General features: G+C 46.1%; 1 protein-coding gene across 1 annotated transcript; it reads right to left on the reverse strand.

Annotated features, from left to right (window-relative positions):
* Positions 1–934: 934 nt before the first annotated feature.
* Positions 935–23,338, reverse strand: LOC140726574 (sialic acid-binding Ig-like lectin 12). Its single transcript, XM_073043177.1, has 4 exons — positions 23,213–23,338; positions 7,867–8,107; positions 7,297–7,590; positions 935–1,248 (listed from the first exon to the last, which is right to left on the reverse strand). The coding sequence occupies exons 1-4, from the start codon at positions 23,336–23,338 to the stop codon at positions 935–937; spliced, it is 975 nt and encodes a 324-aa protein (XP_072899278.1).
* Between the last annotated feature and the right edge of the window lie 3,302 nt (positions 23,339–26,640).

The raw sequence follows: 26,640 nt of genomic DNA on the forward strand, positions 1-26,640 counted from the left end.
ACTCCTGCCTCTGTGTTGTGTGCGCTCCGTTGCCGGGCCTGGTCTGGTCTGCCGTGGGGCGCGTGGCTCGGTAATCTGACCGACGGACGCCACGTTCTCCGTCTTGGCTTTCCACAGCACGTCTGCACGGGCCGTCACCTTCCGGGGGTCACTGAAATCTGCGTCGGCCAGCAGAAGGCGTATGTCCTCGGGCAGTTGCTCCAGGAACGCTTGCTCAAACATAAGGCAGGGCTTGTGTCCGTCAGCCAGGGCCAGCATCTCGTTCATTAATGCTGACGGCGGCCTGTCTCCCAAACCGTCCAGGTGAAGCAGGCGGGCACCTCGCTCACGCCGTGAGAGGCCAAAGGTCCCAATGAACAGCGCTTTGAATGCTTCATATTTGCCTTCTTCCGGGGGCGACTGTATAAAATCTGCAACCTGGCCGGCCGTCTCCTGGTCAAGGGCGCTCACCACGTGGTAGTAACGCGTGGAATCAGAGGATATCTGCCGAATCTGGAACTGGGCTTCTGCTTGGCTAAACCACACGCGTGGTCGCAGCGTCCAGAAAGTCGGCAGTTTTAGCAAAACTGCGTGAACAGATGAAGAGTCAGTCATCTTTGGTCCAAATCCCGTTTGGACCGTCGGGGTCACCAACGTAGCGATGTACTACATACAGAGCTAGAGACAACGACACGCAGTCGGTAGGTCGTTTCGAGACTAGTTTATTCAAAATTTCGCGGTGCTGGCTTTTAATCCCTAGTGCCCGCCCTCTCCGGGCGGAAATGACGTCAGAGGTCCAGTATCAAAGTCTCTCCCCACGAGCGGGCTATTTGTGAGCCGGTTCGCCTGCGCAGAAAGTGGGTCGCCACAACATCACATTTCTTTGTGTCATCACACGTGTGTGAGTGGGACCGGTGAATACCTGCTCCTCCCATGTGCAATGATACATCTGTGTTTAGAGACGAGTGCTGGGCAATGTCCACTTACACTCCACACTGAGGGTGATGGCCCTCTCCGCTGTCCCGTGTTTATTCTCTGCCACACACTGATAGTCTCCGGCCTGCTGGGGTGTCACTTGAGGAAACACCAGCCACAGCTTGTTGCTGGAACTTGTTGTGTTCAGTGTCACCCCGAGATGTCTCCACCTCAGGTTCGATGCTGGGAAACTCTGGACGGAGCAGAGGATCGATGTAGGAATCCCTTCCTTCATATTCATCCAGGAATTGTTCACGCTGTTGGTAGAAGTGATTGAGAAATTCTGTGGGGCGTCTAAAGTCAAACAGATGGTGAACAGTGCAACAGTTTTGAGGCAATAAAAGATCGTACAACACACACAAAATGCTGGAGGAGCTCAGTCGGCCAGGCAGCATCTATGGGAAAAAGTACAGTCGATGTTTCGGGCTGAAACCCTTCAGCAGGCCTGGCTGAAACATCGATTACTGTCTTCCATTGATACTGCCTGCCCTGCTGAGCTCTTCCAAAATTGTGTGTGTGTTGTTCAGATTTGCAGCGTCTTCAGATTTTCTCTTGTTTGTGATAAAAGATCATAAATCAGTTTTAAATAATGAGTGGGGCCTGTTGAGACATATCTGCGGAGCACGAGAGAGTTGAAGATAGTTCTTTGTGGATTTGCGTGGATAAGGAGTATTTGATGGCTTTAGGCTGATACTTTTCAAGAATGAGGAGGAATCTAATTGAAACTATCGAACACTGTAAGCCTATGTCGAGAGGATGTGGAGATAATGTTTCCCATAGTGTGTAGGCTGTGGACCAGAAGGAACAGCCACAGAACAGACGGATGTCCATGTAGAAAGCAGATGAGGAGGCATTTCTTTATCCAGAGGGTGATGAATCTGTGTAATTCATTGCGAATGATGGCGGTCGAAGCCAAGTCACTGGGTGTATTAAAAACCAGACGGATATCCCAGCCTATCAACTCCTATTTTCCCTCCCTCTCTGAACTGTTGCTTTTTGAGAGATTAGTTGCTGGCGCCCCGTTGGGTTCAGAGTTGTGTAGCTGTCGAATTTCAGACTGAATAGTGACCGTCATGTCAGACTGCAGCTCCGAGATGTTGGTCACAGTCGAATGCAGAGGATGCGGGCTCTGAAGGTACATCTCGCGAAGTGGGTCACCCTTTCAAATTAATGGCTCTGAAAACAGGGGTGTCAAACTCAAATACACAGTGGGCCAAAATTTTAAAAATCAGTACAAGTCGAGGGCCGGTCTGGTTCAGCGTTTATTGCAAAACTTATTGAAATGAATTTATTACACATATTAACCTGGAACTAATAAAGCTTAGGTTATTGCCTACAAAAACAACATTGAACATTAAATAAATAAAACATCAGTTGCATTTATTTCTTATGGCTTTATCTGCAGCTTTTCCGGAGTAATTTCTAATGAAAACATTTTTCCACAGGCCAACACTCTGTGATTCACACTAGTCTAAGCCAGATTCTTGGCATCTCATCTTGGATGCAAGTTCATCAATGTTTGGAGTTAGGCTCTGAGCTGAGGAAATCCTCAGAATTGAGTGAAGGTGGTCATCAGAAAGACGACTCCTGTGTGATGTTTTGTTTATCTTCATCAAAGAGAACAGTTGTTCACACAGATATGTGCTGCCAAACATAGAGAGCATTTGAGCAGCTTGGGTACGCAGCTGGGGCATTGTGTCGGGAATGAAACGTAGAAACTGTGCAGCGCCCACCGAGTCATACTTTGCCTTGAGTGTGTCACTACATTGGAATTCAATCAGCTCCATTTGTATGTTGGTTGGTGCGCTTTCCACGTCAGCTGCAAATGGATTATTGAGCAGTTCAAGCCTGCTTTTTTGGGGTTCAAAGTCGGCAAATCGCCGTGTGAAGTCGGCACCAAGTATGCTAAGTTTTTCCAGCAAATTTTGCAAGTGGGAACACTGCGGTAGAATCCTGCTCTTTCATAGTTTGGCAACACGGAAAATGGCTCAAGTTTTCTTGCTACATCTGCGTCTCCCACAGGCGCAGCTTGGTTTTAAAAGCCCTCACTGCAGCGTACATGTCTGTGATCACACGACCCCGCCCCTGAAGCTGCAGGTTGAGCGCATTGAGATGGCTCGTGATGTCACACAGAAACGCCATTTCACAAAGCAACTTTTTATCCCGGAGCTCTGTTGTGTCTTTCCCTTTGCTTTCCATGAACTGACAGATCTCCTCAAGCAACTCGAAACATCTTTTCAGCACTTTTCCTTGACTTAACCATCGCACCTCTGTGTGATAGGGCAAATCATTATATTCTGAACCCAACTCCTCCAGAAACGACTTGAACTCGCGGTGGTGCATGCAATATACCAGCTCTAATAGAAAAATTTATTCATTAATGATATTCAGGAAATAAACCAGGGAAACCGAATAAACACTAAAAACCCTGAAAACCTGGTACCTGAATAAACTCAGCATTAGCCATATCATACGCCATAGGCGCTTCGATTACTGGGGCCAGCTTTAATAGTAATTAGATATTATCTCGCGGGCCAAAGATAATTCCACCGCGGGCCGGATTTGGCCCGCGGGCCTTGAGTTTGACATATATGCTGTACAATGTACTGTACCGACTTCAGTCAGTAGGAATGACGCTGAGAATATGGCTGAGATGCCGGGGGAGGGGGTAGGACTTCAATACATTGTTGCATCTGAGAAATTGAACAGGAATTCCATTTTCGATATGTTTAGACTAATTTGTAAACAGCAGGCTGCTAACTCGATCACGAAGGCATAAACTGATGTGGCTGGGCCTTCCCCCGCTGCATCATCATTCTGTTCCTCCTGTCGCCCCCACCCCCACTTCTTTTCCCCGTGCCTGTGGCGATGGAGGTCGGTGATGGGCGCAGCACGGATGAAGGTGAGGAGTGGGTTTAGGAAGGAAGATAAAGAGAAACAAGAAAAATCTCGAGACTTCTTCCCCTGCAAAAGGGCGGGCAGTTGCTGTCAAAACCCGACCCGGAGGGCCCAAGGCATCGGAGCTCCAGTTACGGTCGGGAAAGGGGAGGTGGTGCCGGAGGCAGCGGACGCATCCGAAATGGAGGTCAGCGTACCACTGCACATTTGTGGTCTGAAGGCGACCAGGGATCACACGAAAGGACAGATTTACCCTCCGATTAAGGCCGTGTGCTCAGACTATGTCTCCCCAAAGCTGGAGGACAGTCCTACCATCCAGGAGCCCGCAGCTGCGGCGGCCTCCGGGCTGGTGAGTGGCGCCTCAGTGCCGGGGCCGTGCGGGGAGACAGACTTTCCTCCGGTTGAGGCTGCGCGACCAGAGCGCGTATCCTCCGGGAAGGGGAAAAACCCTGAAGAGCAGGGATTGCCTGTGGGTGAAATGTTTAGTTTCCCAAATGAAGTCTCAATGGAGGCCAAGCACCCTGCCGAGGAGCGTCCAGCTCTGCCGCTTCATCCCGCGCAATTATTCAAAAGCAGGGTGTTCAGACAGGTGTGAGGAGGTAGGGGACTCTCCTAGTGCAGCTTCCAGGGAAGATAACAAAAGGGTGTACAGATGGTCACTGCGCGCACGGCCCGTGTCCTCTGCTCAAACTCCAGAAGCTGCCTACTCCGAGTTCGGGCTGTATGGTACTGGGTGGTGGCGGTGAGCGGGGAACAAGCTCTGCCGGACGTCGGGAGGGGGGTAGGGTGGGGGCACTGCTTTGATAAAGCTGCAGCTTCTTCTACCTCAGGCCACGAACTTATCAATCACCCCTGCTGTGGACACTTCCTGGAGGTCCAAGTTCCGTACACTCCACGACCGCTGGACTAAGTGTGTAAATGTAGGAGTAAATGTATGTTGAAAAATAAATGTGCTAGGTTTTCTAAAACTGACTCATACTACCTTGGGCCACAAACTTATCGATCACCCCTAGTACATGAACCAGAGGTGATCAGGGAGCTAAGGTAAAGGACCACTTAAGATGGAGTGATAACAATATGATAGAGTCCAACTTGAAATTTGATAGGGAGAAAATAAAGTCTGACAGAGCAGTATTTCTCTAAAGGAAATTACAGTGGTATGAGAGAGGAGTTGGCCAAAGTAAATTGGAATGAGATGCTGGCACACATGACAGCAGAGCAACAATGGTTTGAGTTTCTGGGAAAATGAAGAAGGTGCAGGATTGGTGTATTCCAAAAACAAAGAAATACTCAAATGGCAAAATAGTACAATCATGGCTGACAAGGGAAGTCAGAGCTAATTTAAAAGCTAAAAAGAGGGCATACAACAAAACAAAAATTAGTGGGAAGATAGAGGATTGGGAATCTTTTAAAAACCTACAGAAGCAACTAAAAGAATCATTAGGAGGAAAACTATGAAATATGAAGGAAAGCTAGCAAACGGTATCAAGGTGGATAGAGAAAGCATTGTCAAGTAGAAAGCATTTTCAAAGAGAGATGAGATTGGATATAGAACTGTTAGAAAATGAGGCTGGAGAAATAATAGGGGACAAGCAGATGGCAGATGAACTAAATGAGTATTTTGCATTAGTCTTCATTGCAGAAGACTCTAGCAGTGTGGCAGGTGTTTACGGGTGTGAGGGAAGAGAAATGAGTGCAGTTACTATTCCAAGAGAGAAGGTGCTCAAAAAGCTGAAAGACCTAAAGTCACGTAAGGCACCCGGATCAGATGAACTGCAACCTAGGGGTCTGAAAGAGGTAGCAGTACAGATCGTGGAAGCATTAGTAATGATCTTTCAATAATCATTGGGATCTGACATGGCTCCAGAGGACTGAAAATTTGTAAATGTCACTCCACTCTTTAAGAAAGGAGGGAGGCGGCAGCAGAAAGGAAATTGTAGAGCAGTTAGCCTAACCTCAATGGTTGGGAAGATGTCGGTGTCAATTGTTAATGATGAAGTTATAGAGTACTTGGTGACTCAGGACAACATAGGACAAAGTCAGCATGGTTTTCTTCAGGGATATTCTTACATGATGAAGCTGTTGGGATTCTTTTGAGGAGAATATAAGTAGGATATATAAAGGGGAAGCAGTGGATGTTGTACATTGGATTTTCAAAAGTCCTTTGACAAGGTGCCACACATGAGGCTGTTTACCAAGTTAAAAGCCCATAGTATTAAGAGCCCAAGTTACTAGCATGGTTAGAGCATTGGCTGATTGGTAGGAGGCAGCGAGTGGGAATAAAAGGATCATTTTCTGGTTGACTGGCAGTGACTAGTGGTGTTCTGCAGGGGTCAGTGTTGGGATTGTTTCTTTTTATGCCGTAAATCAATGATTTAGATAATAGAATAGATGGCTTTGTTGCCAAGTTTGCAAATGATATGAATATTGTTGGAGGCACAGGTAGCGTTTGTGAAACAAGAAGGCTGCAGAAGGAACGAGACAGATTGGAAGAACGGGCAAGAAAGTGGCAAATGAAATATAATGTTGGAAAATGCATTGTCATGCACTTTAGTAGAAGCAACTATCTGCAGATTATTTTCTAAATGGGGAAAAATTCCAAAAATCTGAGATGCAAAGGGACTTGAGAGCCCTTGTGCAGAACATCTAAAGGTTAACTTGCAGTTTGAGTCAGCAAGGCAGGCAAATGCAATGTTACCTTTCATTTCAATAAGTCTAGAACATAAGACCAGGGAATTGATGCTGAGAGTTTATAAGGCATTGGTGAGGCCTCACCTTGAGCATTGTGAACAGTTTGGGCTCCTCAGATAAGAAAAAATATGGTGGATTTGGAGAGTTTTCAGATGCGGTTAACAAGGATGATTCTGGGAATGAAAGGGTTATCATGCGAGGAATGTTTGATGGCTCTCTACATGTATTTGCTGCAATCTTTAAGAATGAGGGGGATCTCACTGAAACCTTTCGAATGTTGAAAGGTCTAGACGGAGTAGATGTGAAAAGGATATTTCCCACAGTGGGGGAGTCTAGATCAAGAGGGCACAGTCTCAGGGTAGAGGAGCCTTCATTTAAAACAGAGAGTGTTTTAGCTAGAGGGTGATGAGTTTGTTACCACGAGCAGCTATGGAGGTCAAGTCATTGGGTGTATTTAAGGCAGAGATTGAGAAGTTCTTGATTGGCCATGGCATCAAAGTTTATGGAGAGGAGGCGAGAAAGTGGGGCTAAGGAGAGGAAAAAGGATCAGCTAGGATTGAATGGTGGAGCAAACTCGATGGGCCAAATGGCCTACTTCAGTCCCTATGTCTTATAGTCTTGTCATGGATATTCAGGGCAACGGTTGTTACTAAATAAATTATTTGGTTATCCTCACACTGAAATTTGCAGAATATTTCTGTGTACTCTGCAGGGTATTGCTGTACCTGTATGATAACTGATCCCCATACTTACACTGCACAGTTAGTGTGAGGCTCTGCTCCGATGAAACAGATGGGTATCTGACTCTGCAGGTGAGATTTTGCCCGTGGTGTTTGAGCGCTGGTGTCATGGTCAGGACAGAAGTATATGTCAGAGTGTTGTGCCACCGAGTTACACTGCTTGAGACTGATGGTGGTACATCCGTGGGGGTGACCCAGGTTAAGGTGGGTGAAGTTCCATTACACGTGGTGTTGAAGATGCAGGTTATGTTCACGGACTTTCCTTCAACAATTTCAGCAGCGAATATCGTGGGTTTATCTGTGAAATCTGACACAGAGAAATGATTCCTTGAACCTGCACATAACTCTGAAAACCTCTCATATCGATGTCATTGGTGCTACAATATGATTGGGAACATAGATTTGCTTTCATAACATAGCAACAGTAAATATGCTGAAAGTACAGAGGCTACATTGGGAATAAATTGGAAGTTTCCTGAAAATAGGTAGTTGTGCCGATGTGAATATGGACCTAATACAAGTGTATATTATTCCCTACTGACTGCTGAATGTCTGCTGTTGAATGACTACACAGAACACCTACCGGAATCATGCAGCTGTGTAGCAGGGAGATAGCTGTAATGATTCCTTTGGTCAAATTCAATCCCGAAAAAGTACAGCCCTTCATCTTCCTGATTGATGTCTATAACCAGGGAACAGTCAGCATCTTTCAAGTCTCCAGACAGATGGATTCGAGATTCCTGGGCTTTGGCGAGCTTATTCTTAGTTTTTATTTCATATCCCTCAGTATGTGATTCTGTGATCCATTCTGATTGGTATTGATCCTGTTTAAAATAATAATCACTTCCTGTTTGTTCTTCAACGTGTCACTGTCTCTGCTCCTTCCGTCCATCTACTACATTGGATCTATCAGATCTTATGGATCTAGGAATGAATGTGGATCACTTTTATCTAAGTGATCTCAGTGGCTCTCCCACAGGTACAAGGATGCTGACATCCCTGTGATCGAGTACCACAGATGCTGGTGACAGACAGACTGGAACAGGGGTCCGTACTGACTGTTCGCACCCTAACAGTGCAGCATTCTCACAGACCGTCCCATTCAACAACGCAGCAATCCCACCTCAAAACCCTGCTGATACTGCAGCCAAGTTAACGTGTAATGTCACAGTATATCACACTGCAGCGATTTGAATCTGCAGGAAACCAAGAATCTATCAAGAGAATCTATCAAAATTTAAATCGCAGCAAGAGGCGGAGAGGGAAGCGGTAAAAGAAGCTCGGAGAGAAGCTGTTTTTTTAACAGATCGCGGTAAAGAGGCTAGATTGCGCAGGCGCGTGACGTAGCGCGCCAAAGGTTTAAAAAGAAAGATCGTCAGAGTGGACTGAGGCAGAGCGGGATGGCTTTGGCTCAATCAGGCTTCGGCGAGAACAGGCAGAGGTGAGGTTGAACGGGGCACGACTGCGCAAGCGTGTGAAAGTCGGCCTCTGAGATCAGCGGGGGAATATAAAAGGCGAGCAGAGGCTGAGGACGAGCTTCACTCCAGGTGAGGTAAGGCCAGGTAAGCTCCTTTAATTAATCTAATTAGCTTATGAGTAGGTAATGGAGGCAGCAGTTAAAGCAGTTGAGTGCTCCGTTTGCAGTATTTGGGAAGTCAGGGCGAGCACAGTTGTCCCTGATGACTACACCTGCAAAAGGTGCATCCAGCTGCAGCTCTTGACAAACCGTGTTAGGGAACTGGAGCTAGAGCTGGATGAACTTCGGATTATTCGGGAGGCAGAGGCAGGGAGATAGTCACCCCTAGGAGTCAGCAGACAGGTAGTTGGGTGACTGCCAGGAGAGGGAAGGGGAATAGACAGGAAGAGCAGAGCACCCCTATGGCCGTTCCCATCAACAATAAGTATACCGATTTGAATACTGTTGGTGGGGACGATTTACCAGGGACAAGTTGCAGTGGTTGCGTCTCTGGCACTGAGACTGGACCCTCAGCTCAGAAGGGAAGGAGGGAAAAGAGGAGAGCAGTAGTGATGGGGATTCGATAGTTAGGGGGACAGATAGGAGGTTCTGTGGAAGAGATCGAGAATCCCGGATGGTCTGTTACCTCCCTGGTGCCAGGGTCCACGATATCTTGGATCGAGTTCTCAGTATTCTCAAGAGGGAGGGTGAGCAGCCGGATGTCGTGGTCCATGTAGGGACCAATGACGTGGGTAGGAAGAGTGAGGAGGTCCTGAAAGGTGAGTTTAGGGAGCTAGGTGCCAAGTTAAAGGACAGGACCTCCAGGATAGCAATCTCAGGATTGCTACCAGTGACACGTGCAGGTGGGTTTATAAATAGTAAGATAGTGCAGATCAACACGTGGCTGAAGACATGGTGCAGGTGGGAGGGGTTCAGATTTATAAATAATTGGGCAGTTTTCCAGGGAAGGTGGGACCTGTTCCGGTGGGACGGTTTACATCTGAACTGGAGGGGGACAAATATTCTTGCAGGTAGGTTTGCTAGAGAGGCTCTAGTGGATTTAAACTAGATATGAGGGGGGAGGGGAACCAGAGTGTAGGAACAGATGTATGGGAGAAGGAAGAAAAAGAAGACAGTAAAGTTCTTTGTACTGTTAGAGATAAACAGAGAGGAAGAGGTGGAAAATTTCTTAAATGCATTTATTTTAATGCTAGGAGAATTTTAAGAAAGGTGGATGAGCTTATAGCATGGATTGATACCTGGAAGTATGATGTTGTAGCTATTAGTGAAACATGGTTGCAGGAGGGGTGTGATTGGCAACTAAATATTCCTGGATTTCGTTGCTTCAGGTGTGATAGAATCGGAAGGACAAGAGGGGAAGGTGTTGTGTTGCTTGTCAGAGAAAATATTACAGTGGTGCTCTGGCAGGATAGGTTAGAGGGCTCGTCTAGGGAGGCTATTTGGGTGGAATTGAGGAATGGGAAAGGTGTAGTAACACTTATAGGGGTGTATTATAGACTACCTAATGGGGAGCGACAATTGGAGGAGCAAATTTGCAAGGAGATAGCAGATATTTGTAGTAAGCACAAGGTTGTGATTGTGGGAGATTTTAATTTTCCACATATAGACTGGGCAGACCATACTGTAAAAGTGATAGATGGTTTGGAGTTTGTAAAATCTGTGCAGGATAGTTTTTTGCAGCAATACATAGAGGTACCAACTAGAGAAGGGGCAGTGTTGGATCTCCTGTTAGGGAATGAGATAGGTCAGGTGACGGAGGTATGTGTTGAGGAGCACTTCGGGTCCAGTGATCACAATACCATTAGTTTCAATATAATTATGGAGAAGGATAGGACTGGACCCAAGGTTGAGATTTTTGATTGGAGAAAGGCTAACTTTGAGGTGATGTGAAAGGATTTAGAAGGAGTGGATTGGGATAATTTGTTTTATGGGAAGGATGTAATAGAGAAATGGCCGTCATTTAAAGGTGCAATTTTGAGGGTACAGAATCTTAATGTTCTTGTTAAGTTGAAAGGAAAAGTTAAAAGTTTGAGAGAGCCATGGTTTTCAAGGGATATTGGAAACTTGGTTTGGAAAAAGAGAGAGATCTACAATAAATATAGGCAGCATGGAGTAAATGAGGTGCTCGGGGAATATAAAGAATGTAAGAAGCATCTTAAGAAAGAAATTAGAAAAGCTAAAAGAAGATACAAGGTTGCTTTGGCAAGTAAGGTGAAAATAAATCCAAAGGGTTTCTAGAGTTTTATTAATAGCAAAAGGATAGTGAGGGATAAAATTGGTCCCTTAGAGAATCAGAGTGGACAGCTATGTGTGGAGCTGAAAGAGATGGGGGAAATTTTGAACAATTTCTTTTCTTCGGTATTCACTAAGGAGAAGGATATTGAATTGTGTAAGGTAAGAGAAACAAGTAGGAAAGTTATGGAAACTATGACAATTAAAGAGGAGGAAGTACTGGCGCTTTTAAAGAATATAAAAGTGGATAAATGTCCAGGTCCTGACAGGATATTCCCTATGACCTTGAGGGAGGTTAGTGTAGAAATAACAGGGGCTCTGACAGAAATATTTCAAATGTCATTAGAAACGAGGATGGTGCCGGAGGATTGGCATATTGCTCATGTGGTTCCATTGTTTAAAAAGGGTTCTAAGAGTAAACCTAGCAATTATAGGCCTGTCAGTTTGACATCAGTGGTGGGTAAATTAATGTAAAGTATTCTAAGAGATGGTATATATAATTATCTGGATAGACAGGGTCTGATTAGGAACAGTCAACATGGATTTGTGCATGGAAGGTCATATTTGATGAATCTTATTGAATTTTTTGAAGAGGTTACAAGGAAAGTTGATGAGGGTAAAGCAGTGGATGTTGTCTATAATCAGTAAGGCCTTTGACAAGGTTCCGCATGGAAGGTTAGTTAGGAAGGTTCAATCGTTAATTATTAATATTGAAGTAGTAAAATGGATTCAACATTGGCTGGATGTGAGATGCCAGAGAGTAGTGGTGGATAACCATTTGTCAGGTTGGAGGCCGGTGACTAGTGGTGTGCCTCAGGGATCTGTACTGGGTCCAATGTTGTTTGTCATATATATTAATGATCTGGATGATGGAGTGGTAAATTGGATTAGTAATTATGCAAATGATACTAAGGTAGGTGGCGCTGTGGATAATAAAGTAGGTTTTCAAAACCTACAGAGAGATTTAGGCCAGTTAGAAGAGTGGGCTGAACGATGGCAGATGGAGTTTAATGCTGAAAAGTGTGAGGTGCTACATTTTGGAAGGAATAATCCAAATAGGACATACATGGTAAATGGTGAGGCATTGAAGAATACAGTAGAACAGAGTGATCTAGGAATAATGGTGCATAGCTCCCTGAAGGTGGAATCTCATGTGGATAGGGTGGTGAAGAAAGCTTTTGGTATGCTGGCCTTTATAAATCAGAGCATTGAGTATAGGAGTTGGGATGTAATGTTAAAATTGTACAAGGCATTGGTAAGGCTGAATTTGGAGAATTGTGTACAGTTCTGGTCACCGAATTATAGGAAAGATGTCAACAAAATAGAGAGAGTACAGAGAAGATTTACTAGAATGTTACCTGGGTTTCAGCACCTAAGTTACAGGGAAAGATTGAACAAGTTAGGTCTTTATTCTTTGGAGCGTGGAAGTTTGATGGGGGACTTGGTAGAGGTATTTAAAATTATGAGGGGGATAGATAGAGTTGATGAGGATAGGCTTTTTCCATTGAGAGTAGGGGAGATTCAAACATGAGTTGAGACTTAGGGGGCAAAAGTTTAAGGGTATCATGAGGGGGAATTTCTTTACTCAGAAAGTGGCAGCTGTGTGGAATGAGCTTCCAGTAGAAGTGTTAGAGGCAGGTTCGGTATTGTCATTTAAAGCAAAATTGGATAGGTATATGGACAGGAAAGGAATCGAGGGTTATGGGCTGAGTGTGAGTCAGTGGGACTAGGTGAGAGTAAGTGTTCGGCACGGACTAGAAGGGCCGAGATGGCCTGTTTCCGTGCTGTAATTTTTATATGGTTATTTGGTTATAAGAGTAGTGAACTTAACACAATACATCACAGGTACATCCCTCCCGACCATTGGAAATCTCTACAACAGGTGCTACCTCAAGACATAACGTCCATCGTCATACATCCCCACCATCCAGACCGTGCCATTTTCTCACAGCTCCCATCAGGCTGGAGGTACAGAAGCCTGAAGTCCCACATCACCAGTTTCAGGAACAGCTACTTCCCCTCCAATCATTTGGCTCTTAAACAGACATAATCACAACTCACAACACTGTGACCTCTTTGCATTACAATGGACTTTTTTGTTCTAATTGTATTCTTTCTTGTAAAATTGTGTATGATTAGTTTTTCCTCTGAATGTTGTGCACATCATGCTCTGTGTCTGCGATGCTGTCACAAGTAAGTTTTTCATTGTATCTGTGCTCACCTGTACTTGTGCATCTGACAACAAACTCCACTTTAACAACAAGTGCCTCTGACTGTGTCCCTCTCAAATACTTCACTATCTACAGTGCAGTGTTCATTCTCCACCACCCCTTTTCTGTTACAAAACTATTCACACAAAAATACAGGATTTACAGAGATAAAGTATTTACAAGACAGTGAACAAGTTCAAATTAAAATATTACTGTCTAAATGGCAAAATCCCTGGGGAGGCCCACTGCTCCAGAAATTACATACTGTACCCCTGGCAACCAAATGCTCCTTCTCGAAGAACACCCAGGCCTGAACACATCGCCAGAGGAGGGAGGCAGTCAGCCCAGACAGAACCCTTTATTGGTCCAGTGGATGGCCTTCACGGCCAGACCAGGAGCAAGCCAACTAGTAGATTTTTTGAGTGACCCACAACCACTCCCCCACTCCCCCCACCTCCCGTACTTGGTGCTCGTATATCAGGAGCGCAGAGCTGAAGTGCAGCTGAAACCTGGGGAAGAGTCCCTTCAGATATTCAAATAGGGACTGCAACCTCTCACACTCTGTATAAATCTGGTACATTGACTCCTCTCGGCCACAGAGTGGACAGGTGGACCGGATGTTAGTGACCCAACTTACAAACCTGTTGCACTGTTCCTCACATTATGTGGGTCCCTCTCCTGAGGGGATCCTTGGACCTGTGGTCCGATGAGCAGGTGTTAATACACCTTGGACGCTCTGGACACGCAAGCCTCTCGAACCCACCACAATGGGATGGGAACCAGACCTCTCACGACAGCAGTAATCTCCTACTGGTACTGGAGCTCCCTGACTAGATGTGACTAAATCCCAGACTTGCAACAGCTCTCGATAAAACTGAGAATGCTCCTGCAGAGTGGAATGGCTGAGGTTTGCCACTGAAGCAGTGTGACCTGCTGCAGCCAGTGTCCCAGTGGAGATAATGTGTCACTGGTTCATGACATCTCCGAGGGTGCTCGGTGTACAGATGCAGGGAGGGTCCTGATGTGGGGAGCCGCCGGCTGTGTACGTGAGCACATCAATGACTGACCACCCTCAGCAATCGGAAGACTCAGGACGGCAGCAGAGACCCAATGACTCCGATTGCCCCAGAAGTCCCCCAGCCTCCTCCGGGCCCTGGAGACAGAAACAGTGGCTGGACCACATTGACAAGATGGCGCAGGTTCATGGAGGAAACCAGCTGCTTTATTACCAGCACTCTCACCGGTATGAAATTCCCCAAAGCTGTTTCGACTGGGCAGAGACTTTTCTCCCCCAGTTCGCCAGCCAAGCCTCTTCAGTGGAACGACAGGTAGCAGAGGCGCATGTGCTCCAGCAAAGGGTCTTAACCCCTCCACCTGCCACTGACCCACCAAGAGGCCAGCTCACTTTTCCCAGTTGACACAGAGGATTCAGCCGAGAAGATCTGCTGGCAGTTTCACATCTTTGCAAGTCAACAGGGTCAGTGACCATGAGGAGGACATCATCGGCGTCAACCGGCGTATCTGGTTTGTGTAGAAACAAACCCATCAACCTCTTATGGAAAAGGCACAGGAACGACCTCACATAAACAGAGTACAACTATCCGGAGACAAGCATCCCTGATGCACTCCCTTCCAGCACAAGGGCGCTGTCAAGGAGCCATTGAGAATCTGAGGGAACACTTTGTCAGGCTCTGGGGATTTATCCATCCAATTTGCTTCAAGGCAGCAAACATCTCCTCCTCTGTAATCTGGATATTGTCCATATAGTGAAAGCCGCTCTTCCCCAATTCTATAGACTCTGTGTCTCTCTCCTGAGAAAATACAGATGCAAAAATTGGGAGTTATCCATCTATAGGCGGGAAAGTCCGTGTGATGGAACAACCTCAGCCCGTCCGTGCCGCTGCGTAAACGAAGGCATCTCGCAGACCAGTCCTCTCTTCCTCTGGTGTTCCAAAGTCTTCCTCACCCAGTCGCCCTGGGCTGGGCACTCTAAACGGGAGGGGTTTTCCCCTGTCATAAAATGGAATAAATACGTTCCTGCTCTCCACAAAGTTTAAAATGCCAAGAAGACATTCCGCAGTCTCAAAGCCTTCTGGCAGTCTCCAGAACTGTTCAACTAGGATTTTGCCACAAAGTTTTCAGCTTTAGGAAGAAGAGCTCTTACAGTGTGACCAGCCCCAGTACCAGCCCCCACTCTGTGACCCTCCATTAGTACAGCCTCCACATTGTGTGACACTCCCTCAGTAACGCCCCTCCCTCTGTGTGACCCTCCCTTCATACAGCCTTCACATTGTGTGACCCTCCCTTCATACAGCCTTCACACTGTGTGACCCTCCCGCGGTACCAACCCCCACTGTGTGATCCTACCTCGCACTTTTCGTTCAATAGTTTCCACAACCCTCTGAGCTAATTCTGATATGCGGGATTGAGCGCCTGACCAATATTGTATAAGAACTGCCCAGCATCAGCAGTTTGACACATTTCAACTCAACCAACACTGTTGAGTTGTCACTGACTATTCTTATCGAGCCAGTGATGTCTCTGTGAAGTTGTTCACCAATCAGCCGGGCTCTCACCCCATGCCCTACAACTGATCTAATTGCAACTGGTCAAACTTGTTAAATCTGCCTCTTCTACCCTTATGAGGCTGTTGCTGGGACCTGAGAGACTGAGTTATGGAGAGAGGCTGAACAAACAGCTTTAGAGCTATGGGGCCATAGAGTAATACAGCATAAACCAGGCCTTTTGGCCCTACTGGTCCCTGCTGACCACAGCTTCCTTCCTGCTACTCCCAGTTGCCTTAGTTTGGTTTGTAACCCTCGAAGACCTCCCCCTTTAGTGTTACTATGCAGATGCTTTTAAATGTTGCAATGGTGTCTGCCTGTTCCCCTACCAGCTCTTACCCAGTGCTCACTACCTTCCGTGTGAAGATAATGTCTCTCAGTCTCTTTTACAACTCCTCTCTCTTATATTGTATCCTTGCCTTCTAATTGTGGACTCCCCAACCGTGGGGGTTGGGGGGGGGGGAGTAACTATGACCATCCACCTTATCCACAGCCTTCATGATATTATAAACCTATGAGGTCACCTTTCATTCTCCTCTGTTCCAGGGAATACAGATTCAGTGTGGCTAAACTCTCCCTGTAACGTGGCCCCTTTCATCCAGGTAGAATCCTCATAAATCTCTTCTGCACCCTCTTCCGCCTGACAGTGTCTCTGACCCACACTGGCCTCCTGGTCCTGCAATGCCTCACCTTTATTATCCTTGTTACAACTACAGCTGAGCTGCTCAATCGCGACTGATCCAGGGAACCAACACTGTACATAATACTCCAAGTCTTGCCTCAACAGTGACTTACAGAACTGAAACATAATGGCCCTGCTGTTAGATTCAGTGCCCTGACTGAAGTCCAGTATGCTAAACACCATTCTTCACCACCCTGTATACTCATGCAGCCATTACCAGTGAACTGTGTACTTATACTCCCAGGCTCTTGTATTCCATAACATTCTCCAGTGCCCTGCCATTCACTGTAAATGTCCTACCCTGGTTTGAATGTCCAAATTGCAACACCTTACACTTGGCTAAATTTAAATCTGTTTGATTCCTCAACCCATCTCCCTAACTGATCAATACCCCTTTGCAATTCATTGCAACCTGCTTCACTTTTGCTGCTCTGAAGGTTTCCCTGACTGATGAGTGGTGTCATGATTGCCTCCCATGGGTCCTGCTCGGGCTCAGAACACCTCCAAAAGAGGACCTGCAGTTGTCCACGTCTGACTTGGTATATGGGCAGCTGTTGCGTGTGCCAGGTGATTTCATTCCTGACACCACGATGCCTGATTAGCCTCTCAGCGGTGTTCCACCCTCCTCAGGAAATTCAGCCCTCAACACAACCATTTCCGCAGCCCTGATCGATAAGCTACAGCTTCCCATCAGGGTTCTTTTACCTTAGGAACTCTAATCAAGTCCGGTTCGTTGCACAGCACACAATCCAGAATAGCTGATTCCCTTGGGGGCTCAGCCACAAGCTGCTCTAAAAAGTCATCTTGTAGGCATTCTAGAAATACCCCCACTTGGGATCCAGCACCACCCTGATTTTCCCAATCTACCTGCATATTGAAATCTCCTGTAACTATTGTTATGGAGGACTCTGAAGGAGGAGCTTAGGAAAATGATAGCACCCAATGGAGACTCCTTTGCTTGCATCTGCAGAAACAGCTCCATTTCTATCTTTAATATATTTTTCCCTTTCAGGGTCTTTTTGAAGACCCTAACCTGGAGTTACACTCTGACTTCAGTTCTTTGCAGGAATGGGACCCGCTCTCAGGGTCTCATGACTGCTCGCTGTTCGATATGACAAGGACGCAGCCTGAAAGACTAGCGCGCATTCAGGGTTCCAGGATTTCGTGGCTCTGGAGGCAGGTGGGCTGTTCTTCAGAAACAGAGCTCAGAAAAAGCAACACAACAGACTTTTTAACAACATTTGTTATTTCTCCCCTCTCGCTGTGAAATGAGGACACCTCTTTTTCCCTTATGAGGGAGAGTCTGCGTATGTCAAATTACCAGGTGAATGAGTAGTCTCTGGGATGCACGTCTGTGTCTTTATTGATGCTTTGCTGCACGCTTGAGTGCTCGGTGGGGGGGTGCTGATGCTTTTTTGCTGTTGGAGGGGAAGGTCGTCGTTTTACTGCTGCTTATACATGGGTTAGGGGAGCTGGGGTGGGTTTTGGGGTTCTGGCTTTTAACTGCCATTCATTCTTTAGGGCACTCCTTTGTTTACGTGGTTATTTGTGAAGGAAAAGAATTTCAGGATGTATAATGTATACATTTCTCTGACATTCAATGTACCTGTTGAAACTATTGAAACATTGCCTTTTGGCATGCATTTTCTACTTTGCATTGTCATTTGCAGACCACATCCTTACGACTGTTTGGGGATATGTTTATAACTCCCAACGGACTCTTTTTAACCTTGCAGTTCCTTACGTCTACCCACAATGATGCAACACATTCTGACCCTTTGTTACCTCTTTCTAAGGATTTGATTTCATTTTTTTATGAACAGAGTAACACCACACTCTCTGCCTTCCTGCCTGGCCTTTAGATACGATGTGTATCCTTGAACTTTAAGCTCCCAGTTATATTCCTCTTTCAGATGTGATTCTGTGATGCCTACAACATCATACCTGCCAATCTGCAACAGTGCTGCAAGTTCATCTACCTTATTCCATATACTATGTGCATTGAAATACCACACCTTAGTCCTGTATTCACTTTTTTAAAAATTTTGTCCACCTTTTACATTGCAACTCGTCCTGCTGATTGCATTTTGCTGTATCAGCAGCCTCTCCTCACCAAACACTGCCACTGTTTGTAAACCAGCTACCTCATCTTCAGCACTATTATCCATCTTTACTATGATACTTCTTGCATTGAAATATACGCAGCTCAGGACACTAGTCATGCCATGTTCAACCCTTTGATTCCCAACTTTATCTGAGGTCTTATCAATATCTGCCTCCACAATGTCTCCACTAACTGTTCTGACACTCTGGTTCCCAATCTCATGCAACTCTAGTCTAAACCCAACCATGCAGCATCAACAAACCTTCCCACTAGCATATTAGTCCCCTCCTGTCCAGGTGCAGACTGTTCCTTCTATATAGATCTCACCCTTCCTGGAAAAGAGCCCAATGATCCAAGTCTCTTACACCAAATTTAGCCACATTTTTCAACTGTATAATCTTTCCTCTTCTGGCCTCACTAGCACATGGCATGGGTAGCAATCCTGAGATCACAATCCTGGAGGTCCTGCTCTTTAAATTAACTTTAACTATGCTGAATATCGCCACTCATCCTACCCATTTCATTGGTATCTACATGGACCATGACTTCTGGCTGTTCACCCTCTCACTTAAGGATGCTTAGGACTTGAACTGAGATATCCCAGACCCTGGCACCCAGGAGATAATATACCATCCGGGGATCATTTGCATCCACAGAACCTCCTGTCTGTTTCCCTAACTAATAAATCCCCTATCATCACGGCATGCCTCTTCTCCCCTTTACAATTCTGAGTCATAGAAGCAGACAATGTCAGAGACCTGACCACCGTGACTTTCCTCTGTTAGGTCATACAACACCCCCACCCTGAGAGTATCCAAAGTGATATATATGTCGTTGGCCACAGGGGTACTCTGTACTGTCTCCTTAACTTCTTTCTCTTCCTGACTGTCACACAGTTTCCTATGGCCTGCACCTTGGGTGTAACTACCTCTCTGAATGTCCTATCTGTCACCCCTCATCCTCCTGAATGATCTGGAATTCATTCAGTCCCAGCTCCAAGTCATTAACATGGTTTGTTAAAAACTGCAGCTGGATGCGCTTCTCGCCGTTGTAGATTTCAGATACACTGGAGGTCTTCCTGCCTTCCCATGTCCCGCAAGAGTAGCATCCACTATGCTGCCTGGCATCTCTACTGTTCTAGCTGAGCACATACAAAAAAACTAACCAAAAAAACTTGAGCTTTCCTTTGCTTTTTCTGACTGAAGCTTTGAAGAGCTAAAACCTCACGATCATCACTCTGATTATGTCCACTCTTACGATGGCTGCTGTGCTTTTCCCTGCCATCCAAATTAACCATTTGCTAATCAATCCCAAATGCTGATTGGTCGCTAGTCTTTTTCACTGTAGTAACCCACTGCTGCCTTCTATCCTCTGGCAGTAGTCCTGATTGAGATCCCCTCCTCTCAAAACTTCCAATGTCCAGATTGGCTGCTGTTTTGACCCCTGACACTTGGAACTTCCACCACTCTTCCACAGTGAAGACTGATGCAAAATGCTAATTCAGTTCATCTGCCCTTTTGTTGTTCCACATTATTACCTCTCCGGCATCATTTTCCATCAGTGCAATATCCACTCTTGCCTCTCCTTTACAGTTTGTATATCTGAAGAAATTTTTGGTATCTTCTTTAATATTATTAACTAGCTTACTTTCATATTCCATCCTTATCTTCTTAATGACATTTTTAGTTACCTTCAGTTGGAAAGCTTCCCAATCCTCTAACGCCACTAATATTTGTTTGAATACATGCCCTCTCTTTGGCTTTTCCATTTTGCCTGGTCCTTCCAAGGCTACATCCAGTTACTCTCTGCATCTTCATCAGGACAATCTCATCCTTTGAGGAAATTTCATAATAATAACTACATAGCAGAAAAAATTCAACAGCTACTTGATCTGTCATCATGGAACAAGGCATTATAAAAAAATTCTTCCTAGGAATACTGGAGAACCAAGAGTCCAATGCAATAAAATTAGTTAAAGAAAAACAACTAAGCTAAAAAACTCATTTAAAAAAAACCTCCTTGGATTTTGTACCTTGTCGTTGGAAATTTAGAGTCATGAGCCATAGATGCAGCAGGCTGTCATGCAATACAAGCAAACACAATGGAGACTGAAGAAAAAGATTCGCTTTATTTGTCAAAGGTATACTTTACTTTATTGTCACCAAACAATTGATACTAGAGCGTACAATCATCACAGTGATGTTTGTTTCTGCGCTTTGCGCTCCCTGAAGTACCAATCAAAGTAAATATAATAAAAATTTAAATTATAAATCATAATTAGAAAATAGAAAATAAAAAAGGGAAAGTAAGGAAGTGCAAGTCAGGTCCGGATATTTGGAAGGTACGGCCCAGATCCGGGTCAGGATCTGTTCAGCAGTCTTATTACAGTTGGAAAGAAGCTGTTCCCAAATCTGGCCGTACGAATCTTCAAGCTCCTGAACCTTCTCCCGGAGGGAAGAGGGACAAAAAGTGTGTTGGCTGGGTGGGTCTTGTCCTTGATTATCCTGGCAGCACTGCTCCGACAGCGTGCAGTGTAAAGTGAGTCCAAGGATGGAAGATTGGTTTGTGTGATGTGCTGGGCTATGTTCACAATCTTCTGCAGCTCCTTCCGGTCTTGGACAGGACAACTTCCATACCAGGTTGTGATGCACCCTAGAAGAATACTTTCTACAGTGCTTCTATAAAAATTAGTGAGGGTTTTAGGGGACGGGCCAAATTTCTTCAGCTTTTTCAAGAAGTGAAGGCACTGGTGGGCCTTCTTGGCAGTGGACTCTGCTTAGTTAGACCAAGTCAGGTCATTTGTGATATTCACCCTGAGGAACTTAAAGCTTTTGACCTGTTCCACCTGCGCACCACCAATGTAGATGAGGTTGTGCGGTCCGCTACTCCTTCTGAAGTCAACAACAATTCCTTCGTCTTGCTGACATTGAGGGATAGGTTATTGTCTTCGCACCATGCCACCAGGTTCTTAATTTCCTCTCTGTACTCAGACTCATCATTACCCAAGATACGGCCTGCAATTGTGGTGTCATCAGCAAACTTATATATTGAGTTTGATAGAAACTTGGCTACACAATCATGGGTGTACAGTGAGTACAGCAGGGGGCTGAGTACACAGCCTTGTGGGGCATCAGTGCTCAGAGTGATTGTAGAGGAGAGCTTGTCCCCTATTTTTACAGCCTGGGTCCTGTCTGTAAGGAAGTTGAAGATCCAGCTGCAGATCTGAGTGCTAAGACCCAGGTTCCGGAGCTTAGGAATCAGTTTATTTGGAATGATGATATTAAAGGCAGAGCGGTAGTCAATGTAAAGGAGCCTTACATATCTGTCTTTATTCTCCAGGTGTTCTAAGGAGGAATGTAGTGCCAGAGAGATGGCATCTGCTGTTGACCTGTTGCTCCGGTAGGCGAATTGCAAAGCATCGAGGTTGACCGGTAGGTTATGGTTGATGTGTGCCATAACCAATCGCTTGAAGCACTTTATAGCAATTGATGTTAGAGCCACAGGTCGATAGTCATTCAGGCATGTCACCTTGCTTGTCTTCGGCACCGGGATTATCGTTGCCTTCTTAAAACACGAGGGGATCTTAGACTGAAGCAGGGAGCAATTGAAGATGTCAGCAAACACTCCAGCTAGCTTGCTTGCACAGGCCCGGAGAACCCGTCCCGGGATGCCATCTGGGCCCGTCACCTTCCTTGAATTTATCTGCAGGAAGGCTCTTCTAACGTCTTCCTCGGTGGTGATGAATCTTGATGCCTCCAGGTCTGGTTCATCCAGAGGGGGCGGGACGCCCCTCTTCTGCTCGAATCTTGTGTAGAATATGTTAAGTTAGTCAGGAAGAGAAGCGCTACAGTTATTAATATTCCCAGCCTCTTCTTTGTGCCCAGTGATCTCATTTAGACCCTGCCATAGTCTACTGGAATCCCTCTGGTTAGCCTGAGCTTCCAACTTGGCTCGATATTGCCTCTTGGTGCCCTTAATGGCTTTCCAGAGTTCACGCCTGGATTCCATGTAGCGACTGGTATCCCCGGACCTAAAAGCCACAGCTCTAGCCTTCAAAAGGGACTGGACCTCATAATTCATCCAAGGATTCCGGTTAGGGAATACCCGGATCATTTTGCGAGACATACAGTCCTCTGTGCATTTCCAGATAAAGTCCATGACAGCTGAGGCATACTCATTGAGGTTAGCTGCTGAGTCCTTGAATATTAACCAGTCCACTGATTCAAAGCAGTCACGGAGGACCTCATCCGTTCCCTCTGTCCAACACGACACCACTTTTGACACCGAGACCTCCCGCTTCAGTTTCTGTTTGTAAGCCGGGAGGAGGAGTACGGCCTGATGGTCCGATTTTCCGAAGTGAGGTCGTGGGACGGAACGGTAGGCTTCCTTGACTGCTGTGTAGCAGTGGTCAAGTATATTCGGGCCTCTAGCGGAGCAGGAGACATGTTGGTATAACTTTGGCAGCGCTTTTCTGAGGTTGGCTTGGTTAAAGTCCCCGGCTGTAATGAGCAAAGCCTCCGGATACCTGGTCTCAAGTTCACTGATGCTGGCATACAGTGTATTCACAGCACAATCCACGTCCGCCTGGGGTGGGAATGTAGACCGCTGTCAGTATGACCGAGGTGAATTCCCGTGGCAGATTAAAGGGACGACACTTTACCGACAGACGTTCCAGGTCTGGACTGCAGGAGCTTGTCAGTGCCACTGTGTCCGAGCACCACGTAGTGTTGATCAGTAGGCAGACACCACCTCCCTTTGTCTTGCCCGAAGACGCTGTGCGGTCCATCCGATGGATTGAAAATCCCTCTGGTCGGATGGCACAGTCAGGGGTGGCAGGGGAGAGCCAGGACTCTGTGAGTTCTGCATCTCCCTGCAGTAGGTGAGTCTCCCTTTAAGATCATCCACCTTGTTCTCTATTGCTTGCACATTGGCTAGTAGGATGGTGGGCAGAGGGATCCTAAAGTCCCTCCGCTTCAATCCGACCAGCAACCCAGCTCTTTTCCCATGCTTCCTCGGTAATTTGTGCATCTTTCCAGATTTCCATCGATGCAGTGTGTTGTTGGCAGCTCTTTGAGGTTGGTGGACGCGACGCGATCAGTTGATCGCATCGTCGGGCGCTCCAGGTCGGGCCGAGTGACGGGGGAGGCTCCGCTGCCACTTCCAACTGCCGGGGGCCCGGGCTGTCGATTGGGTCGGGCCCCGAAGCCGACACTTAATCCTGGAGGGCCGGGCTGCCGGCTGAAACAAGTCCGTGAACTGTGTCACGGTTGCGGAGGCCTCCGCTCCAGCCGAGCCCCGGGCTCGATTTCCGAGGTCGGCGGCGGAGGCCTCACTTCTGGCAGCTGTGGATGGCCACCAACGAGGCTTTACGGTGGTCACTCCGGGGAAGCGTCTGGGGTATCTTGAGGTCTTTGACATCACTTCTGTGTGCTCGTTTACTTCGGAGAGGTGCTGGTCTCCAGACGCTCCGACATGGTAGCAGGCCGCCGGTGTCCGGGAACGTGGTGGACCTCGGGCCAGGGCTCGACGATTGGGACCAGGTGTGGTCTGGAGTTGAAGCAATTCTGGCACGTCGATGGTCAGTAACTTCGTCAGGGTGTTGTTGATTTTGCTAGATGTGGCAAATTGGAGGATTAGAAGGGTTTCTCGGGTATAGGATAGTGTAGAGGGCAGTTTGCTCAGGAGAGCACACGCAGAGTCGCCAGATACCGGTGCCATCTTAATAACGGGGATATATATCAAAACATACAGCAAACTATGTTGTTTGTGTTCAATCAAGTGCGCTGGAGACTACCCACAAGTGGTACCAGTCATTACTGCTCTTTTGGCTTCTATGCTAGTATCCCCTCTGAATCAACTTTTGTGAGTTCCTCTTTCATGCCCCTGTAATTCCTTTACTCCACCGTAATGCTGATACATCTGACTTTAGCTTCACCCTCTCAGATTGCGGGGTGAATTCTATCATATTAAGATCACTGCCTCCTAAGGGTTCTTTTATCTTAAGCTCCCTAATCAAATCTGGTTCATCTTTAGATGTTTCAGAAAGGACAGGTTGGAGGCAAAAGAGGTGGGGGCGTGGCACTGCTGGTCAGAGTGAGAGTGCCACGGCTCCAGAAAAGGAGGGTGTCACGGAGGGGTTGTCTGTGTGTGTGGAAGTCAGGAATAGGAAGGGGTCAATAACTCCACTGGGTGTCTTTTATAGACCATCCGATAGTAACAGGGACATTGAGGAGCAGGTTGGGAGACAGATTCTGGAAAGGAGTAATAATAGCAGGGTGGTTGTGATGGGAGATTTTACTTTCCCAAATATTGATTGGTATCTCCCTAGAGTGAGGGGTTTAGATGGGGTGGAGTTTGTTAGGTGTGTTCAGGAAGGTGTCTTGACACAATATGTGGATAAGCCTGCAAGAGGAGAGGCTGTACTTGATCTGGTATTGGGAAATGAACCTGGTCAGGTGTCAGGTCTCTCAGTGGGAAAAACAAACACAGTGAATTATATCAGTATCTAAATGTGAATCAAAGGGCATGCCCTGGGTGCTGGACGCCCTTAATAATGGACACTGCCTTTCTTGGACACCGCTCCTTGAAAATTTCCTGGGTACTTTAGAGGCTAATACCCAAGATGGAGCTGACTAAATTTACAATTCTCTGTAGCTTCATTCAATCATGTGCAGTAGCCCCCCACCCCCATACCAGACAGTGATGCAGCCTGTCAGAATGCTGTCCACAGTACAACTATAGAAGTTTTTGAGTGTACTTGTTGACATACCAAATCTCCTCAAACTCCTAATGAAGTGTAGCCACTGTCTTGCATTTTTATAACTGCATTGATATGTAGGGACCAGGTTAGATCCTCATTGACAACCAGGAACTTGAAACTGCTCACACTCTCCACTTCTGATCCTTCTATGAGGATTGGTATATGTTCCTTCATCTTAACCTTACAGCAGTCCACAATCAGCTTGTCCATCTTACTGACTTAGAGTGCCAGGTTGTTGTTGCATCACCACTCCACTTGTTGACATATCTGGCTCCTGTACATCCTTTCATAACCACCTGAGATTCTACCAACAATGGTTGTATCATCAGCAAATTTATAGAAGGTATTTGAGTTATGCTCAGCCACACAGTCATGGGTATAGACTGAGTAGAGCAGTGGGCTATGAGGTGCACCAGAGTTAATTGTCAGCGAGAAGGAAATGTTATCACCAATCTGCACAGATTTTGGTCTTCTCGTTTGGAAGTCGAGGTTCCAATTGCAGAGGGAGGTACAGAGGTGCAGGTTCTGCAACTTCTCAATCAGGATTGTGGTAATGATGGTATTAAATGCTGAGCTATGGTCGATGAACAGTATCCTGACATAGGTGTTTGTGTTGTCCAGGTGGTCTCAAGCCGTGTGAAGAGCCACTGAGATTGCCTCTGCCATTGACCTTTTGTGGCGATAGGTAAATTGCAATTGGTTGAGGTCATTGCTGAGACAGGAATTAATTCTAGTCATGACAAACCTCCAAAGCATTTCATCACTGTAGATTAGAGTGCTACCGGGCAATAGCCATTAAGGCAGCTCACATTATTCTTCTTAGGCACTGGTATAATTGTTGCCTTTTTGAGGCAAGTGGGAACTGCCGCCCATAGCAGTGAAAGGTTGAAAATGTCCTTGAATACTCCCTCTAGTTGGTTGGCACAGTTTTCAGAGCCTTACCAGGTACTTTATCGGGACCTTCCTCCTTGCAAGGGATCACTCTCTTTAAGAACAGCCTAACGTCGGCCTCTGAGACAGAGAGCACACGCTTATCAGGTGCAGCAGGGATCTTCAAGGCTGTAGTTGTATTTTCTTTCTCAATCTTTTTTTATTAACTTTTGAATTGACATACATAACAATGATAATGATACAAAGAGATCGGGATTACATTAATAACGGTTAACGTATACAGACAAAGACTCCGAGTAACGTATGTCATGTAAGCCTCCCAATCTCTTATTAACTGATCATGAAAAGCAAAACAAAGACTGTGCTGCCATGTTTCAACAGTTAAAATCATTATTTGTCATTAACTCTATTCCTCTATACACAAACAAAAAGTTATT

The sequence above is a fragment of the Hemitrygon akajei genome, chromosome 1 (assembly GCF_048418815.1).
Source record: "Hemitrygon akajei chromosome 1, sHemAka1.3, whole genome shotgun sequence".
Classification (NCBI taxonomy): domain Eukaryota; kingdom Metazoa; phylum Chordata; class Chondrichthyes; order Myliobatiformes; family Dasyatidae; genus Hemitrygon; species Hemitrygon akajei.

What these genes read in the sequence shown, in the direction of transcription:
- LOC140726574 (XM_073043177.1), bottom strand. Translation starts at nt 23,338, where the DNA reads ATGGACCGCACAGCGTCTTCGGGCAAGACAAAGGGAGGTGGTGTCTGC. An exon ending in CAGACCTGGAACGTCTGTCG is followed by an intron (nt 8,108 to 23,212) that starts GTAAAGTGTCGT and finishes TATTTTAAACAG; the next exon opens with GATCAATACCAATCAGAATG. An exon ending in CCTCACACTAACTGTGCAGT is followed by an intron (nt 1,249 to 7,296) that starts GTAAGTATGGGG and finishes GTTTGACTTTAG; the next exon opens with ACGCCCCACAGAATTTCTCA.